Source organism: Oncorhynchus tshawytscha, linkage group LG26, assembly GCF_018296145.1.
Source record: "Oncorhynchus tshawytscha isolate Ot180627B linkage group LG26, Otsh_v2.0, whole genome shotgun sequence".
NCBI lineage: Eukaryota > Metazoa > Chordata > Actinopteri > Salmoniformes > Salmonidae > Oncorhynchus > Oncorhynchus tshawytscha.
The window spans coordinates 31,339,839-31,359,405 of NC_056454.1; the positions used below are offsets into that span (position 1 = coordinate 31,339,839).

General features: G+C 43.0%; 1 protein-coding gene across 8 annotated transcripts in view; it reads left to right on the forward strand.

The window, feature by feature from the left end:
* LOC112234756 (leucine-rich repeat and calponin homology domain-containing protein 1-like) overlaps positions 1–19,506 on the forward strand; it is a 97,166-nt gene extending 77,660 nt beyond the window's left edge. For 6 of the 8 annotated variants that reach the window (XM_024389561.2, XM_024389565.2, XM_024389564.2 and 3 more), the window contains 4 exons: positions 11,142–11,251; positions 11,394–11,531; positions 11,647–11,724; positions 14,475–19,506. In XM_024389561.2, coding sequence (XP_024245329.1) covers positions 11,142–11,251; positions 11,394–11,531; positions 11,647–11,724; positions 14,475–14,759 — 611 coding nt within the window. In that variant the 3' untranslated portion in view covers positions 14,760–19,506. The remainder of the gene's footprint in view (positions 1–11,141; positions 11,252–11,393; positions 11,532–11,646; positions 11,725–14,474) is intronic. The other 2 variants (XM_024403049.2, XM_024389568.2) reach the window with 1 other exon arrangement.
* Positions 19,507–19,567: the final 61 nt, after the last annotated feature.

The window sequence follows — 19,567 nt, forward strand, 5'->3', positions numbered from 1 at the left end:
AATTATATTGATTTGGGGACAGGTCGAAAAGCATCAAACATTTATGGAAAATTATCTAGCTAGCTTGCAGTTGCTAGCTAATTTGTCCTATTTAGCTAGTTAGCTTGCTGTTGCTAGCTAATTTGTCCTGGGATATAAACATTGAGTTGTTATTTAACCTGAAATCACAAGGTCCTCTACTCTGAAAATTAATCCCCACAAAAATCGGTCAACCGAATCGTTTCTAGTCATCTCACCTCATTCCAGGCTTCTTTTTCTTCTTTGGACTTTATATGGCGATTGGCAACTAATTTTCATAATAAGGTGCATTACCACAACCGACCTCAGTTCATCTTTCAATCACCCACGTGGGTATATGTTCCTAAAAACCAACGAGAAGATGGCAGGTGGGTATATGCTTCTAAAAACCAATGAGGAGATGGGAGAGGCAGGACTTGAAACGTGTTCTGCGTCACAAATAGAATCAACTTCTATTTTAGCGCCTGGCAACGTAGACGCTCGTTGGCGCGAGCGAGCAGTGTGGGTACAATGATAGAATAACATGTATTTGTACATTTATTTTGCAATGCTCGCACACCCGATATGACCGGTGTGGTCGGCATGTTAGGCTTGGCAATATACCGTTTGTACCGTATCCGGGGTATACTGAAATACCAACGATATGATTTTGAATACCGTTAATACAGCAGCAGCTCGCGGGATGGTGTGCTTCACCACTGCTTATAACTAACTATAAGTTATTTATAAATATAAAAAATCTAACATACATGATATCCAGCTATGCATTTGGTTTGCTAACTTGCTATCATAGTGGTTAGATGTCATGATCAAGCTTCTTGGTTACAGCAGAGACATTCAATCCCCTCCTGGATCAAGATCCCTGTTGCCTACATTGTTTTGTGCATCCACATTTTTTGTGTGCACTTCCGGTAATATGTATACCCCGTTATGATACAGAAACGGTATGACAGTATGACAATCTAAATACCACCCAACCTTAGTATGAGGGGAGGGGGGGAACTCTGCCACTCATGTGGAGTGTGAGGGCACACTCGTAAAATTTTGGGCCGATTTTCTTAATTTTAGGCTCAAAAGAAGAGCATTGAGCAAAAGAAGAGCATTGTCCTCTTATCTGGTAGACTAGCTGCAGAGAAGGGGAGGAAGAGACAAAATAGAATTTTGAAATTAAGTAGAGTTTCCCATTCTCAGTGATTAGCCTATTTGTTAGCAAAATTTGTATGCAAATCTGCAATTCTGGAGCCCTATTTTACCAGTAAAATTCATGCAACAAATTCATGCCAATCATTGGTTTAGGTATTACACAACAAAATACCTTTATGATGCATTCCTACTTGGATATGTTAGATGAAACAACTTATTTCTTGAATAGGTATAAGTCTGGAGCCCTCCTGTACCCAACAACACTACACTAACACACACATCCACATACTCTAAACACACACATCCACATACTCTAAACACACATACTCTCTGACACACATGCACATTTATACACACGGATTTGTGTGTTTCTGTGTCGGGGTACAGTACGTTGTTTTACCACATTGTGTCTGACACAGAACATGTTCATTCCCCCTGCAGTTATTAGAACAGCATGTGTCTCAGTATGTTCACTCCCAGTACAACCACAGTCCAGATCTAGCAACACACATAGACATCCTCCATTAAGTCTACTCTGATACAGGCTCTGCATGAAAACCTTTTAAACACAGACACCGGACCTTTCATGCCAGGGCTGATATGGGTGGGAAAGCAGACTGGGTTCATCCTCCCTCCCTCCCTCCCCCTCCCTCCCTCCCTCCCTCCCTCCCTCCCTCCCTCCCTCCCTCCCTCCCTCCCTCCCTCCCTCCCTCCCCTCCCTCCCTCCCTCCCTCCCACCCACACACACACACACACACACACCACACACACACACACACACACACACACACACACACACACACACACACACACACACACACACACACACAGAGAGAGAGCTTCTACCACTAAGCCACAAGACTACTAAATAGTTAACCAATAGCTACCCGGACTATCTGCATTGACCATTTTTGCACTCTTGACTCATCGCATACACTGCTGCTACTGTTTATTATCTATCCTGTTGCCTAGTCACTTTACCCCTAACTATATGTACATACAGTGGGGTAAAAAAGTACTTATTTTCCACCATAATTTGCAAATAAATTCATAAAAAATCCTACAATGTGATTTTCTGGATTTTTTTTCTCATTTTGTCTGTCATAGTTGAAGTGTACCTATGATGAAAATTACAGGCCTCTCTCATCTTTTTAAGTGGGAGAACTTGCACAATTGGTGGCTGACTAAATACTTTTTTGCCCCACTGTATCTACCTCAATTCCCTCGTACCCCTGCACATCGACTCGGTACTGGTACCCCATTAACAGTATATAGCCAAGTTATCATTACTCATTGTGTAGTTATTCCTCGTGTATTTATGTTTTTTCTCTCTGGATTGTTGGGAAGGGCCCGTAAGTAAGCATTTAACTGTTAGTCTACACCTGTTGTTTACAAAGCATGTGACAAATACGATTTGATTTGACATACAGCTTCATACTGGTCTATCATCTGTTGCTCTACTCCGGCTTCCCTTCTATAGCTCAGGGTATTTATGTATTTATATTTGAACTGTTAGATAATGGTCTCACTGGGGATATCCCTCTTCCATCAGGAGGAAAACGGAAGCTGCCAGCAGCCATTTCCCCCCCAGGGCGATTCATGTTACAGGATTGTTTAACATGTTCTAAGGGTGCGTGTTTATGACATCAGCATGGAGTCAAAGTCAACATGAGCATTTTATTACTCTCCCGTTGCTAATGATAACAATTTTATTTGTATATCACTTTTCATTTACTACCATTTTCAAAGGGTTTTACAATGCATGTGTAAGAGTAAACCGCCAATGGCAGGGTAAAAGACCAATAGGTATTATAATAACATAGACATGAAGAAAGAATGAAAGAAAGAAAATAAAAATGTTCAAAGGAGCGGTAATGTTGAAAAAATGTTGGACAATCTATCATATGGATTTTCCTAGTAGTGAGAACAGTGTTGATAGCTGCATATTTGTTTTCAATAAAGAGCCAATCATAGCCACGCACCAATAAACAGGTCAGGCCTCAGGGAGGTGACATCACCAGTAACCAATAGGAGTTTAGATCAGGAGTGTCTGACCTCATTAACAGCCAATCAGGTCCCAGAACCCAATCTACGGGCACCATTCCATATCAGTGTGTCTAGGGTCACACCACCAGCAGTAGTTGTTGGTAACACGGTTAGCTTGTTTGTGTGTGGATGTCTGAGGGCAGAACTACGACGCAGAATGACTGTATTGATACTGATGACCGTGTGCTGTAGTAGCTGTTATTGACCTTTGACTTCGTTAACAACACCAGCTGCCAAGAGATTTTACTGTCCTCTGAGTGGGTGATGTCACACAGTAGCAGCATTGACTGACTAGAAAGGAACCAGGATTGGAAACTTCCTCTGTGATACAGGATTTCCTTTTGGGGTAGAACACCACTGAGTGGCCATTAGACAGTGTTAAACTGGGTTTGTTGTTGAAAGCAAGACACACATAGAGATGTAATCCTCTATCTTTCTTTTTCTTGTCTCTCTCGCTTTTTCTCTGACCCCATCACCAATCAGTGTGTGCCCTCAGAGGCTCTATCAATGTGTATGACACTGGAACAAATAAACGCCCTGCCATTACATACACAGTAGTCTATTTTAGAGGAGATGCTATCTATTCCTCTGGAAGGCTGGGAGGGAGAATAGTTTCAATGGAGAGAGGGGGATGTAGAGAAAGCATCTCTACTCCACTGAGGCTAAATGGACCTTGGGAGAGTTGGTTTTGCCCCTGAGAGCTTGGTGGAGGAATGCTACCCTGCACTCAACCCTCCACCTGACCCCTTTTACCCTCACCCCTTTACCCTCTCCCCTGACCCTCGCCTCCTCCTTCTCCAGCTGGGCTTTGTGGCCAGGGGTCTTCCTTGGCAGTGCCCAGCCTGGCTTGGTACAGGGCAGGCCAGTGTCCAACATGCCAGTGTAGCCTTCTGGAAGAGAAGACAGGGGAAATGCCAACAAGCATGCCCCAGAGCTTTGTTGCACTGCCAAGACACAGTCAAATCCTGACAGGACATATCTCACATAAATCTCTCTCTTTCATATTATTTTCTCCTGCTCTCTCTCTAACTGTAATGGAGTGAGTTGTTTTTATACTGGAGCCAGAGAGGGGTAGTACCAATGTTCTAACTTCCTGTTTTCTGACTATCGCCTTTGTTTACCGAAACACAGTTGTTTACAGAAGGAAGTTCACCTTGGATTACATTTTCCTCTCTATTCTCTCTCGCTCTCTCTCTCGCTCTCTCTCGCTCTCTCTCGCTCTGAGCCAATGCAGTCCTGTCAGCAAGATGAGGAATGTTCTCAGTCTCCATAATGTATTTCATTTGTCAGAACACTTTATGGCTGAATGTTGACCCTGTCCAACTGAAAGGCTACATCCTAAATCTCCTAGAGAGAGTGAAATAAATAAAAGAGGAGGGACATAGAGAGAAATGTAGACACAGAGGGAGAGAAACAGAGAGGATGAAAACAAAATGTAGACAGAGCAGACAGCAGACGCAGGGAAAGGAGAGCGAACTGGAATGTGATAACAATAGGGGTGTGAGGTGAATTCAGACTCCTAGACTGCCCAGTCTGCCTGGGTATGAATAGTGTATGCAGTAAATTCTGACCGGGTCACAGTTTCTGCCTGTTTTGATTTAGTATCCATCCACCATCCATGGCACCACAAGTTATTTAGACTGGACTGAGCAGGGCTGAACTATGCCAGTTTACTGAGAGAAATACATGCTGAGGCTGGCTGGCTCACTGACATTAACTTCTTTGAGACGATGTGAAAAAGCGCTTTTTAACTGCAGTCCATTATCATTATTTTTTATGAAGGACCAGCTACAGAGAGTGTATACGTTTTTAACTTTATAACTGTCATCTCCATGACTACACTGTCTGGACCAATGACAGGATCTTGCTGTGTCATCGCTTTGGGACCAATTTGTTTGGTGAAGAAATATTCGGAAGCGTTGTTTGGTGCTAAAACTGTCCAGATGGTCTGCTTGCCTGAGCATGAGAGAGAGAAAGAGAGAGATGTTGCCCTGTAGGATACATTCATGCTGTGCCCTTCCAGAATGTTCTGAGACTCTGTGCTGTGTCCTTCCAGAATGTTCTGAATGTCTGTGCTTTGTCCTTCTGTAATGTTCTGAGAGTCTGTGCTGTGTCCATCCAGAATATTCTCAGAGTCTGTGCTGTGTCCTTCCAGAATATTCTGAGAGTCTGTGCTGTGTCCTTCCAGAATATTCTGAGAGTTTGTGCTGTGCCTGTGTGTGAGCCCAGAGTGTTAAGTTCTGAAATGTGCTAAGAGGAGGCAGTGGCTCCTTTTCTATGCTTTCCCAATCTCTCCCTCTTTCTCTCTCTGCTGTTCATTCACTCCCTTTAGGATGCCCAGGAGAACCCACACCACTCAGGATTAGCCTCCAATTACAACAAAATGCACAACTATCAAATCAAACTATTTGTCACATGCGCCCGAATACAACAGGTGAAGTAGACCTTACTGTGAAATGCTTACTTACCAACAATGCAGTTCAAGAAATAGAGTTAAGAAAATATTTTCGAAATAACATTAAAAAATAAATAAAAGTAACACAATAAAATAACAACAAGCCTATATACAGGGGGTACTGAGTCATTGTGTGGGGGTACAGGTTAGTCGAGGTCATTTGTACATGTAGGTAGGGGTAAAGTGACTATGCATAGATAATAAACAGCGAGTAGCAGCAGTGTAAACACAAAGGGTGTCAATGTAAATAGTCCGGGTGGCCATTTGATTAATTGTTCAGCAGTCTTATGACTTGAGGGTAGAAGCTGTTAAGGAGCCTTTAGGACTTAGACTTGGCGCTCCGATACCGCTTGCCGTGCGGTAGCAGAGAGAACAGTCTATGACTTGGGTGACTGGAGTCTTTGACCATTTTTTGGGCTTTCCTCTGACACCGCCTGGTATAGATGTCTTGGATGGCTGGAAGCTTGGGCCCAGTGATGTACTGGGCCGTTCGCACTACCCTCTGCCTTGCAGTCGGAGTCCGAGCAGTTGCCATACCAGGCAGTGATGCAACCTGTCAGGATGCTCTCGATGGTGCAGCTGTAGAACCTTTTGAGGATCTGAGGATCCATGCCAAATCTTTTCAGTCTCCTGAGGGGGAATAGGTTTTGTCATGCCCTCTTCCCGACTGTCTTGGTGTGCTTGGACCATGTTAGTTTGTTGGTGATGTGGACACCAAGGAACTTGAAGCTCTCAACCTGCTCCACTGCAGCCCCGTCGATGAGAATGGAGTCGTGCTTGGTCCTCTTTTTCCTGTAGTCCAAGATCAGCTCCTTTTGTCTTGCTCACGTTGAGGGAGAGCTTATTGTCTTGGCACCACACAGGCTGTCTCATCGTTGATGGTGATCAGGCCTACCACTGTTGTGTTGTCAGCAAACTTAATGATGGTGTTGGAGTCATGGGTGAACAGGGAGTACAGAGGGGGACTGAGCATGCACCCCTGAGGGGTCCGCATCATGGGCGCTCTCATGTGTGTCAGGGTTGTTCTCAATTCAGAATTTAATTGAGAATGCCTCATAAATAAATAAATAAATTTTTACTTCACCTTTATTTAACCAGGTAGGCTTGTTGAGAACAAGTTCTCATTTACAACTGTGACCTGGCCAAGATAAAGCAAAGCGGTGCGACACAAACAACAACACAGAGTTACACATGGAATAAACAAGTGTACAGTCAATAACACAATAGGGTGGAAAAGTCTATAAACAGTTTTTGCAAATGGCGTGAGGAGGTAAGGCAATAAATAGGCCATAGTAGCGAAGTAATTACAATTTAGCAAATTAAACCTGGAGTGATAGATGAGCAGATGGTGATGTGCAAGTAGAAATACTGGTGTGCAATAGAGCAGAAAAGTAAATGAAGACAATATGGGCATGAGGTAGGTAGATTGGGTGGGCTATTTACAGATGGGCTATGTACAGCTGCAGCGATCGGTTAGCTGCTCAGATAGCTGATGTTTAAAGTTAGTGAGGGAAATATAAGTCTTCAGCTTCCGCAATTTTTGCAATTTTTTCTAGTCATTGGCATCAGAGAACTGGAAGGAAAGGCAGCCAAAGGTGGTGTTGGCTTTGGGGATGACCAGTGAGATGTATCTGCTGGAGCGCATGCTATGGGTGGGTGTTGTAATCGTGACCAGTGAGCTGAGATAATGCGGCGCTTTACCTAGCATAGACTTATAGATGACCTGGAGCCAGTGGGTCTGGCCACGAATATGTAGCAAGGGCCGGGTGACTAGAGCATACAGGTTGCAGGGGTGGTTGGTATAAGGGGCTTTGGTGACAAAACGGATGGCACTGTGATAGACTGCATCCAGTTTGCTGAGTAGAGTATTGGAAGCTATTTTGTAAATGACATCGCCAAAGTCGAGGATCGGTAGGATAGTCAGTTTTACGAGGGTATGTTTAGAGGCGTGAGTGAAGGAGGCTTTGTTTGCTAAATAGGATTTAAATAGATTTAATTTGGGATTGGAGATGTTTAATATGAGTTTGGAAGGAGAGTTTGCAGTCTAGCCAGACACCTAGGTAAATTCAATTCTTGAATTTGAACTGAGGTAGTAAACAGGATACAGTCAAATTTGAATTAAAGGAAATGTTATTATATTCAGTGAAATTCTACTACCTCTTCTATTCTATATTAGGTGAAGTCTATGTACACCTGAGTGGCGCAGCTGTCTAAGGCACTGCATCTCAGTGCTAGATGCGTCACTACAGACCCTGATTCGATTCCAGGCTGTATCACAACCGGCCGTGATTGGAAGTACCATAGACACCGCACAATTGGCTCAGCATCGTTAAGGTTTGGCCAGGGTAGTCCGTCATTGTAAATATCAATAGGTTCTTAAATGACTTGCCTAGTTGAAAAAATATACACTGAGCACACCCCCTTTTGCCCTCAGAACAGCCTCAATTTGTCGGGGCATGGACTCTACAAGATGTCAAAACCGTTCCTCAGGGATTCTGGCCCATGTTGACTTCAATGCTCCCAACAGTTATGTCAGGTTGGCTGGATGTCCTTTAGGTTGTGGACCATTCTTCATACACATGGGAAACTGTCGAGCGTGAAAAACGCAGCAGTGTTTTGGTTCTTGACACAAACCAGTGTGCCTAGCACCTACTACCATACTCTGCTCAAAGGCACTTTGGCACACACACAATCCATGTCTCAGTTGTCTGAAGGCTTAAAAATCCTTCTTTAACCTGTCTTATCCCCTTCATCTAGAATGATTGAAGTGGATTTAACAAGTGACATCAATAATGTGTCGTAGCTTTCACCTGGTCAGTCTGTCATGGACAGAGCAGGTGTTTTGTACATCTTTTACATAAAACATCAAACATGTCATTATATTGAATTGCACTGAATTACATTCTACTTCCTGTTACTCAAATTCACATTGATTCAATTCGATTTTCAACTCATCAGTTGAATGTGAGTTAATTCCCAGATTCAGAATTGAGCACAATCCTGGTGTGTGTGGTGCGTGAGTTGTTGATGGGGTAGTCAGTGAATGCCAGGCAGTCTCTGTTTCTCCATCTGTGTAAAAGTGACTGACAGCCTGTCAGTATGGGCCTCTAAGGACCAAACATTATCAGAGAGAGGAGGGAAGGAAAGAAGGGGAGAAAGGGGGAGGAGCTTATCATGTCCTAATTAATTAACTCCTGTGTTTTATCACTGCGTGACCTGCTTTAAGATGAGTCCCTGGTGTCATAAACCGTTATTGTTATTGTCAGGGCCAGGAACAGCTGAAGGAGGGTTGAGTTAAACCATTCCCCCATGCTATTCCCCCATGCTATATTGTGACTGGCTGTATCTACGAACCCCCTCGTCTGGCCAATGTTCTGCTGCCCTAGTATGAGACCTCTGTGTGTTTACAATAATTGACATATCTGTGCTTCCTCTCTACATGGTCACATCTCATTCTGTTATTGAATGTTCCCCTTCCTAGCCACATTCACACCCTCTATAATAGTCAACATCCTGTTCTGTCTATGGCGATGGAGTAGTGATCGCCCCTCTCTACTCTGAGGCCTGAGGCCTGTGTGTGTGTTTATCTCTAACTTCCTACTGGGATAGCCCCTCAAGGAGCCATTGCCCCTGTAAGAGATGGTCAGATAGGGCCAACGTTATTAAAGTCTAGTGTGAAGTCTATGCATTCTCCTTTCCTTTTCCCCAAGCGTGGGTTGAAATGGCCAGTGACTCTTGGGCTCCCCCATGTGGTGTGACTTTGTACCACAAGGCAGAGCTACAGAATGTGTTCCATGTAGTGGTGTGTCACTGAGCTGTATGTTTGCTGTTGCAAGGGAGATTTATGACTAGAATTTAGGCCACAGACTTAGCAAATGATTCACTTCTATGTTGTAGAACGATGGCTGTAACATGTGATCAGAGGCCAAGGCTGTTTCTCTTTTACACACACACACACACACACACACACACACACACACACACACACACACACACACACACACACTCCTCTGAATACATTTCCTCCTCCCACACTTTAAAACAAATGCTTCATTTCCTCTAATGCGTTTTCTTTGTTATATGTATGCTTACCAGTTTAAAAAGTATATATTACAAACAGAGAAGACTTCTGTTTTTATGAGTACAATAACACAAAACAAATAAATATGCTCCATTGTCAAGCCTCTTCAAATCTCCTGTCAGTTGCTGTGGTTCCTGGAGGGGTCATGCTATCTGTTGGTATGCAGTATTGACTAAGTGGGACGTCTGAGGGGAAACCAATTTTCCACATTCAATCTTCCTGCAGATGGCTGCTTTCATGACAATGAAGGCAGCCCAGAGCCCAGCACTGTAGAGTGCATCTGGATATGAATAAGGGGTTATACAAGCATGCAGTAACAGTAGCTACATATCCATTTGTAAGAGAAAGTGTGATTTCGGTGTCAGTGAAATATTGCAGTATGCATTTGCACTACATGACCAAAAGTGTGTGGACACCTGCTCATCTCATTCCAAAATCATGGTCATTAATTTGGAGTTGGTCCCCTTATTGCTTCTACAGCAGCCTCTACTCTTCTGGGAAGGCTTTTCACTAGATGTTGGAACATTGCTGCGGGGACTTGCTTCCATTAAGGCCCCGAGAGCATTAGTGAGGTCAGGCACTGATGTTGGGTGATTAAGCATGGCTCGCAGTCAGCATTCCAATTCATCCCAAAGGTGTTCAATGTGGTTGAGGTCAGGCCAGCCAAGTTCTTCCACACCGATCTCAACAAACCATTTCTTTATGGACCTCGCTTTGTGCACAGGAGCATTTTCCTGCTGAAACAGGAAAGGGCCTTCCCCAAACTGTTACCACAAAGTTGGAAGCACAAAATCGTCTAGGATGTCATTTTATGCTGTGGCTTTAAGATTTCCCTTCACTAGAACTAAGGGACCTAGCCCGAACCATGAAAAACAGCGCTAGACCATTATTCCTCCTCCACCAAACTTTACAGTTGGCACTATGTGTTCTGGCAGGTAGTGTTCTCCTTGCATCCGCCAAACCCAGATTCATCCGTCGGACTGCCAGATGGTGAAGCGTAATTCATCACCCCAGAAAACGTGCTTCCTCTGCTCCAGAGTCCAACGGCGGCAAGCTTTACACCACTCAAGCTGAAGCTTGGCATTACACATGCGCATGGTGATCTTAGGCTTGTGTGCTGCTGCTCAGCCATGGTACACCTGTCAACAACGGGTTTGGCTGAAATAGCCGAATCCACTAATTTGAAGGGGTGTCCACATACTCACATACTTTTGTATATACAGTATAGTGTATTTAGGCTACAGTGTGTGCTTTTATGGGTGTGAAATGCATACTAGCATGTGTGTGTGTGCGTGGGTCTGAATGTAAGTGTACTGTACAGTATATGTAAGTGTTAGTTGCTGAGCTCCCTGTCTAACGGCTGACCTGTTGTTCTCTCCTCCGGCCTGATGGGGGTAGTGTTCCTGAGGACCCATAAGAGTCTGGAGTCTGTGGATCCTCAGTTCACCATGAGGAGGAAGATGGAACAGCTGAGAGAAGAGCTGGAGCTGATGGAACAACTCAGAGAGGTGAGAGCTTCTCTGTCAATTTCTTTCTCTCCCTCACTCTCGTCTGGAAGTCAACTCCCCATCCAGGAGCATTATGTCCTCGGTTTGTGCATGTGTTAAGGTGTATGTTTTGACCCCTCTTACCCCTCCTGTCTTCCCTCAGAGTATAGAGAGCAGACTGAAGGTGGCTCTTCCTGAAGACCTGGGCTCCTCCCTCATGGACGGGGTGGTGCTCTGCCATCTGGCTAATCACATTCGCCCGCGCTCCGTGGCCAGCATCCATGTGCCCTCGTCCGCTGTGGTACGTCTGGGTGTCAATGAGGGGTTGAAGAGGGATAAGTAGGAATGGGTGATTCATTGTGTTATAGACAGTTATAGTCTGTGTTGAGCTATGTGTTCTATGTGTGACCCCATAGCCCAAACTCAGCATGGCCAAGTGTCGGAGGAACGTGGAGAACTTCCTGGATGCCTGTAGGAAGATGGGCGTTCCCGAGGTGAGACACTCCTGTCTGTTAGATAGTGGCACCGTGACCCTGAATCAGCCACTCTATTTCAGATTCACCTGTTAGAGTTGGGATTTGACTGAAGGAAACTGATCCTTGATCTGTTAAGTTTGAATAAATGCTACAGTGCATCATTGGGGTTGGAATCTAGTTGTGGGTGGGCTGATTAGGGATCAGTGAAGTAAACAGCCTGTAGAGGACACAGATACTAAACACACTAGAATGGAGCATCAGAAAGGGCTAGATGCTAGTACTGGGATGAAACTGGACCATTTGAAAAGTCTACAACTTCTTTAGGTTATACAGTAATAGTTAGTTCTAGGATATGTATTTGACATTGGGACCAAACCCCTTTTATAATCATCACCTTTAAACAATCTTCCCAGTCAGAGCACAGAGTTTGATCCCAGAACTGGCACCTCCCACTACCTCCTCTGAAAGAGAGAGAGAAAGTTATGACATAAAGATTAGAGCTGCATCATCATCATCATCATTACACTGGACTGTACAGGCTTTGGGCTTCCTCTATGGTGCACCAAATGACCAGTGGTACACTTTTAAACTTTGACCCGGCTCTTGCCTGTTTCTGACCACAGCGCGTGCCAAAGACAAAAATTAGTTTAAAGGGAGCTGGTGTGCTCATGTCATTTACTTGACCAAAACATTTTGTGTGTGTATGGGTTGGTAACATAGGACTTGGCGACTGCACTTCCTGAGTTGGATCATTAAGAAATGCTGAGTCAAACCAAGCAAACCAAGCAAGTCAAACCAACTTTGCCACGGTTGCACACCAGCTGGCTGAAGCTAATTGGCAAATTTTTGGTCTAACTCTTCATACCTGTGAACACTCATTAAGAAATGCTAGCGACCATGACTGAATTCAAACGTGAATTGGTTCACGTTCACACCAATTTACGTTTGAATTCAGTCATGGTCGCTAGCATTTCTTAATGAGTGTTCACAGGTGTGAAGAGTTAGACCAAAAATGTGCCAATTAGCTTCAGCCAGCTGGTGTGCAACCGTGGCAAAGTTGGTTTGACTTAGGCTATCCAAAGGCTATCCAATCTCTAGGGATAGTTAGGGACCATCAATAATTACACAATGTAAATGGGGCAATATTTTCATGTTGGACATCTTTTAGTTGTCTCATCGAATGCTTTCAATATTTGTATACCACTTTTTACAATTTATAGTTGGTTTGAGGTTTAAATCATTGAAATTTGGAGCTATTGACCTTTTAAAATATTGTCCCAAGTACATTGTGTAATTTACTGATGATCCCTAACTAGCCCCAAAGGGATATTGAATGTCAAACCAAATTGTTCATCAGGGCATTAAGATCGGTCTTGTGCATCTGCGCTCCAAATTGATGGTTACTTAGGTGCTGTGGGAATGTGGGTAGGATTAAAATAAACCCAACCCACAGACAACTGTTACAGTACCCTTCATTCCGTGACATACGATTATTTCCTATCATCTTTTTGACCAACATTATCCTGTTTACACTTTGTAGTCAATTTTGACACTAGAATAGATGTTTTTGACTCCTTTCGATGCCACATAGGCCATTTTCAAAACGCTAAGTTTATTTTTAGGGACAATCGCTCTTTAATAAGTGTGCTTGTGTGTGAGTATCAAATTGGCCCAGTGACCCTGGCTCCTCGTTGCTATGTGATTGCTCCTTTTAGTAAATATATTCAATAATTACGACCATTATTTCTGTCGCCAAGTGATTACACATACAGTAGCAGTGGGACTCATTCTTTGGTCATACCCTAGTATAGTAAGCACAGCTGTGATTGTGTTTAAAGGATTCTCTCCACTCAATGAGCCTGGTCAAAACCTCACACTACAAAAGTTGCCTTTCAGTCACTGTGTTTGAGTAGCCTGATGGGACTGTACATTAGAATGCAAAGTATCACCATTACCAACAGTGAGACCGTCTGAGACCTCTTGGCTGCTTCCTTAGACCTCCTGCTTGCTTGCTGTTGCTAGTCTGGTTTTGCTTGTGTAACCTGGCCCTAGCCAACTTGTAATCCTACTGCTTGCTGGCTCAAATGTCGCTGCCTCACTGAAACAGATGCTTTATGCTGGATTGAAAGCTAATGCTAGCAAATGCAAGTGAAGGTGTAGCTGGCAGACACCGACCACACCCTCATTGCTCCTAACGCTCCACACCACAGCGTGGCCTGCTTTCTGAAAGAGAGATGGAGTTCAGTCTCAGTTTGATAAAATGAGTAAGTCACATACTCTCTCTCAAAAAGCAGCCCTGCACATTGCCCTGGTAACCCACGCCTGCGCAGCCCCGCACAAAAAACACACACCTTGGCCCCTGACCTCGGTTCCCAGTGGTTAACATCCTGCTTTGTTTCTCTCTGTTCTGTTTTCCTGCCGGACCACCCTCTATCTTCCTTCTCTTCTTCTCCCCTGAATCCCCTCCCCTTATTTCTCTTTTCTTGGCACTCCCTTCCCATTTTCTTCTTCTTTGTTCTGGTATTTTTTCTCCTATGTGTTGTTCTTCCCCCTCATTATTCTCCTCCACTTCTATCTGGCTGTATTTCTCTTCTTCATCCACAAAATTCTTTGATGTTCCTATGTGAGCCCCTTCCTTTCTATCTGTATCATTCTCTTCCCCCCATTCTCCATTCATCCCTACAACTTCTTTTCCTTTTTCAAATCCTTCTCCCTTCACCTTCATTTACATTGTATGTTACCTCCTCCGCTCCTCTTTGGGGCCTCAGTCGTCCCTCTGCTCAGCATATGACATCATCCAGTGTCACCTGCGGCCGATCCGTGTCACCGTGTGCGCCCTGGTCGCCATGGAGACCCCCACAGAGGGGAGGAACTCAGACAGACAGGGGGAGGACCCGAGTCCAAACCCAAGCCCTGCCCCAGAGGTGTCTACACAGGTCGCCTTGGTTCCATCTCCCGCCTGGCAGCCCTGGGACCTGATTGGCTCGAGCCTAGTACATGTGTTCTGTCTCCTCCTGCTGTTTGTGGCCTATAGCTGGAGCGAGCTGACGTAATGCCACCTGTCAATCTCCTGTCAAAGCCCCCCCTCCCGCATGTGCCAACACATCTCCGTCCGCAATCCTCCTCCTCTTTTTTCAACCTCGTTTCTGTGCTCTTCTCCTCTGCCCAGAAAAAGCTGCTGACTCACTCACCTAGTGTGTCTCTCTTTTATTCATGCACACATTACAGATGCACACCAATAAATACCAACTCACAACCTCGCACACATGCATTTATATACTGTCCCCATCAATATTGCACATTCCAACTGTTGAAAGAATCCTGGAGCTTGTACACAAGGGGTTTACCGGAAGACTCTTTACAACTCTTTGGCCAATGTGTCAAATTAAGCCTATCATGTTGGACTCTTGGCTTTATTAATGCCCTCTGGGGTCACAGACCGGGTTGTATGGGGTATTACACTGTCTCTTGGTTCCATACAGCCTATCTAGTTTGGGTCCAGGTAAGCACAGAGCATTAATAGGGTTCCTCTATCAAGCTGGATCTTGGCGCTTTTTATTGGTTTCTCTCTTCAAGACACATCAAATACAGGTACAATACTGTCTGCTCAAAGGAAATAGTAAAGCTCAATAGTGATGCCATCTATGACACAAAGACACAACAAACAGTGTATCAGTTTGGACCTAATAAACACACCACTTATGACTAGACTGTAAAATGTCACTACAGAACACTGCCACTAAATAAGGTTCAATAATCACGTCACTACTGTACATCTTTACCACCCGACCATCTACAGGTAACTACCAAAATAATGGAAACGCTTGAGTAAATGATGGATACAAAATATATTGAAAGCAGATACTTCCACAGGTGTGGTTCCTGAGTTAATTAAGCAATTAACATCCCATAGGGTCATGTATAAAAAGGCTAGACAGGCCATTATTTTGGCTACTATGGCAATGTCCCCATAGGATGACAGAGCACAAGTGATCACTGAGTGGTTTGATGAGCATGAAAACGATGTAAACCATATGCCATGGCAATCTCACTCCCCAGATCTCAATCAAATTTAACACGTATGGGAGATTCTGGAGCGGCGCCTGAGACAGCGTTTTCCACCACCAACAACAAAACACCAAATTATGACTTTTATTTGTGGAAGAATGGTGACGCAGCCCCCCAATAGAGTTCCAGACAGTTGTGGAATCTATGCCAAGGTGCATTGAAGTTGTTCTGGCTCGTGATGGCCCAACACCCGATTAAGACCCTTTATGTTGGCGTTTCCTTTATTTTGGAAGTTACCTGTACGTAACTTTCATATCGCTATAGTTGATTTACCCTGGGGGAGTTACATGACTACAGTATGTAGAAGTTTTGGGCCGACTATTGTATTATTGTCGTTGTTCAGACTGTAGACTTATTTTCTTACTTTAAAATCTCATGAAGAACCATTGGATGGAAGTTTATTTTACCCAGCGACTGCAATTGGTACACCATTATACTATTAGTTCTGTGTGTTTTAACTCAGCCATTGCTGTGAGGATTTATAATGACTTGTATATCTGATGGTGTGAATGGAACTGGTAATAAATGTAGTTACCACCTCGCCTATTTTGTGTTGCTGTTCTCTGAAGGATGATGCTGTTCAGATTCTTCATAATGGTTATCCAACATACTCCTACACACACCTGTACTGTCTATGTTCCCTCATCACCATCGTTGCATTGAAAGGTCTTGATTTACTTGTGTTTTGTCTGTCCCACTCATTCCCGATCTCCTCCCCCCACTCTGTTTGTCTCTTCTCTGTGGATCCTCCACAGGATAAGCTGTGTCTGCCTCATCACATACTAGAGGAGAAGGGTATGATAAAGGTGAGCATGACAGTCCAGGCGCTCGTGGATGAGACTTCAACCAAGCAGGCTCTCTTCACGTGAGAGGGAAGAAGACCAACACACCAACATAGACACACCACTTTGTCAAAGTGAACCAACACAAGTTGCCATTATGCCTTTTCCAAAGGACTGTAGCCTATATCTCAGTCTCCCTTTCGTGATTCTTACAACCAGGGTTTGAAGTTACACATTGATGCGTGGGGCACCCTGACATTCAAAGCTGACAGGGGTGTCCACATTGATGGTTTTTAATTCTTACGAGAGCATCCAGCAGCCTTGGACACTCCTGTAGCTTGAACCCAACAGCTTCTAGAATGCTGCACCGTGTGTGACTATGCATTTCACCCCTCTATTCCTAAGGCCAGGTATATCACCCTCAGTATTGAGAATAAACACCAGACACTCCAGCGTAGCGGTCTCTCTGCTACAGCTTCCCTATTTCAAGATATTTACAATGAACATGACTGAGAGTATACATTGAAAAGAATCCCCCAAATATTTCACTAATAGGTAATATATTTTAGGTTTAGTTCTGTATATTGTATTATGTTTTACTTTTAAATGGATCTCTCACCACCTCTGTAGGGGTTGAAGTATTGTCTTAACATTATGGGAACATTGTGTTTTGGTTGTTGAATCAGGAGTGGTTGTGGGTATGTAACTCAGGGTAGGTGTGGGCTTACTACACTGTCATGCTTCATTCCGTAGCCTGCTTCTCGGTCTATGGTATTACTCTAACATTGTGTGTGTGCCTGACTGCATGCGTGCGTGTCAAAGAGAGTGACAGGAGTCATAGTTAGTCAGAATGAAAAATAAGGTTTGCATTCCCTAGTACATTGTATACTGCTAAATAAACTTGAAGCGTGGGGTGATGCTGACCATGCTAGGTGGTCATGTAGGACCTACAATATTAGCGTTTAAAAGTAACTGATACATTCACTGATTTAGAGACTGTTAGCAGTATCTGAAGAGTTGATGCTTGAGCACCCAATATCCCAAAAAACAGCAGAACACTCCAAAATAAGAATACTAAGTGTGTGTGAGTGAGCAATGGTGTTGGGTTTTGTATTGTACAGATATGCATTTTATACAGCTTGGTATCCAAAGCATAACCTTTAGCAGTAAAAACAAACAATGTTTCACTGGATAGATTTGACAGTTGCCAAAACTAAACTGTTTTTTCAGAGCACTTATGAGACAGCAATTCATTAAAGCTAGAATCCTTAATTGAAACAATGACAGAGGCCACCCCGACTTTGTTTTGGTAAAAAGCTGAGGGATGGGTCTGAATAAATGTAACCACTCTCAAATTCATAGACAGCTATGAATGCAAGGTCTGACCATCCATGATATAAAAATGAGTTTTAACCATGTTTTGAGGCTATACTGTGTTTGTTTACAAACATTGGGAGTAAAACAAGTTTTTATTCTGGGTTCCGATGGGGTACGACAGTTTAACTAAGCTTGTGAGGCATTTATGAGTTATATTCAAGAATCAATCAAATGGGTATAATCATTCATTTATAAGTCCAAAAATGGATGTAGCAACTAATGATTCCAGCTTTAATGTTTTTGAATATGGTTTGTACTATTCCAATGATCTAAATGTCTTTAGACGTATGGTAAATGTTATGAAAAGTAGTGACGTGAAGTGTCAATGTGGTGGTTCGTGCAAGTGGGTTTTGTATTTAGAAAGTATTGTAGTAGTATATTTCTTACTTTATGGGGCAACCTGACCAAATTCACATAGAAATGTGAGGTATAGCTCTGTTATTCTCATTGAAAGGTAGATCTGTTCCATCTACGCTATTTCTATGCATCCCGTTCTAATATCTCTAACACCAGCTTCAAACAGCTGAAAATACAATCGTTATGGAAAATATTTCACAGCGGTTTAGAAGGTACAATGATTATCTACGCTATACTGGCTTGTTTTTTCAAAACTGAAATTTGAAACCAGGAAATGGCAAAGCAATTTCTGCATAGTGAATATTTTAAGTCACCACCAAACTCCTCAGGCAAAGTGAACATTCTCTTAGCAATGAGATCACTCCAGATCCTGATTCTGATGTAGAATTCAAAGTAAAAATTACAACACTACTATTCATGTATATAATGTAGCTAATATTTAATAATTTACAATTACTATATATATACACACATAAAATATTATGCACAGTAATCCTACTTTAATACTCAAAGTAATTTCCTTTCCACCAAGCTAAATAGAATTACTCAGGTGCGAACATTTGACTACCAGTATCTCTTCTCCCAGTTAACATTTCCTCATATTTTGATGATAGAAAATAATGTATAAACTAAAAGGGAAATATGACAAGGATATTTTCTTATGAGAAAGTGACTGTAGCTTATCGTTTCCTTATGGAGGTTTGGGCCGTGTGCTGCAAACCTGGCAGTTTAGAAACCTACAAATTGTCAATACTTTTAGTTCATTGATTAGTCAAGTCAATCCCTTGGGCCTTCAGGTGTGTGTGGCTGCCTACAGGCCTGAAATTATCTGCACTTTAAAGAGACTGTTTTGGCAACTGACAAATCTCAGAGCTCCATTTTAAATGTGTGTGACATTTATTTGAACTACACAAATGTGCTAAATGTTTTTACCAGTGTAACTATTGACTGCTGAGTTGAGCAGTTTTGCCCTTTTCTACCTTTCTCTGTTTATAGTCCTTAAAGCTTGTACTCGGTTTTGTATTTTGATTGGGAGGAAATGTTTTTTTTATGTTTAGGTTTCTTAAAATTGACGTACCATTTTGTACCTCTTATCATATTGGTGTACAGCAATTTGGATTTTATTGCATGAAACACCCCTTTAATGTTGCCTTAACTGCTGTGAATAATGTATATATTTCATCACTATCAGTAAAGACCTTATCTGTAAAAAGCACATTGTCTTATGTTCTATAGTCCACCTACATGTATTTTGTATTGGTCTCAGATGTCAACGT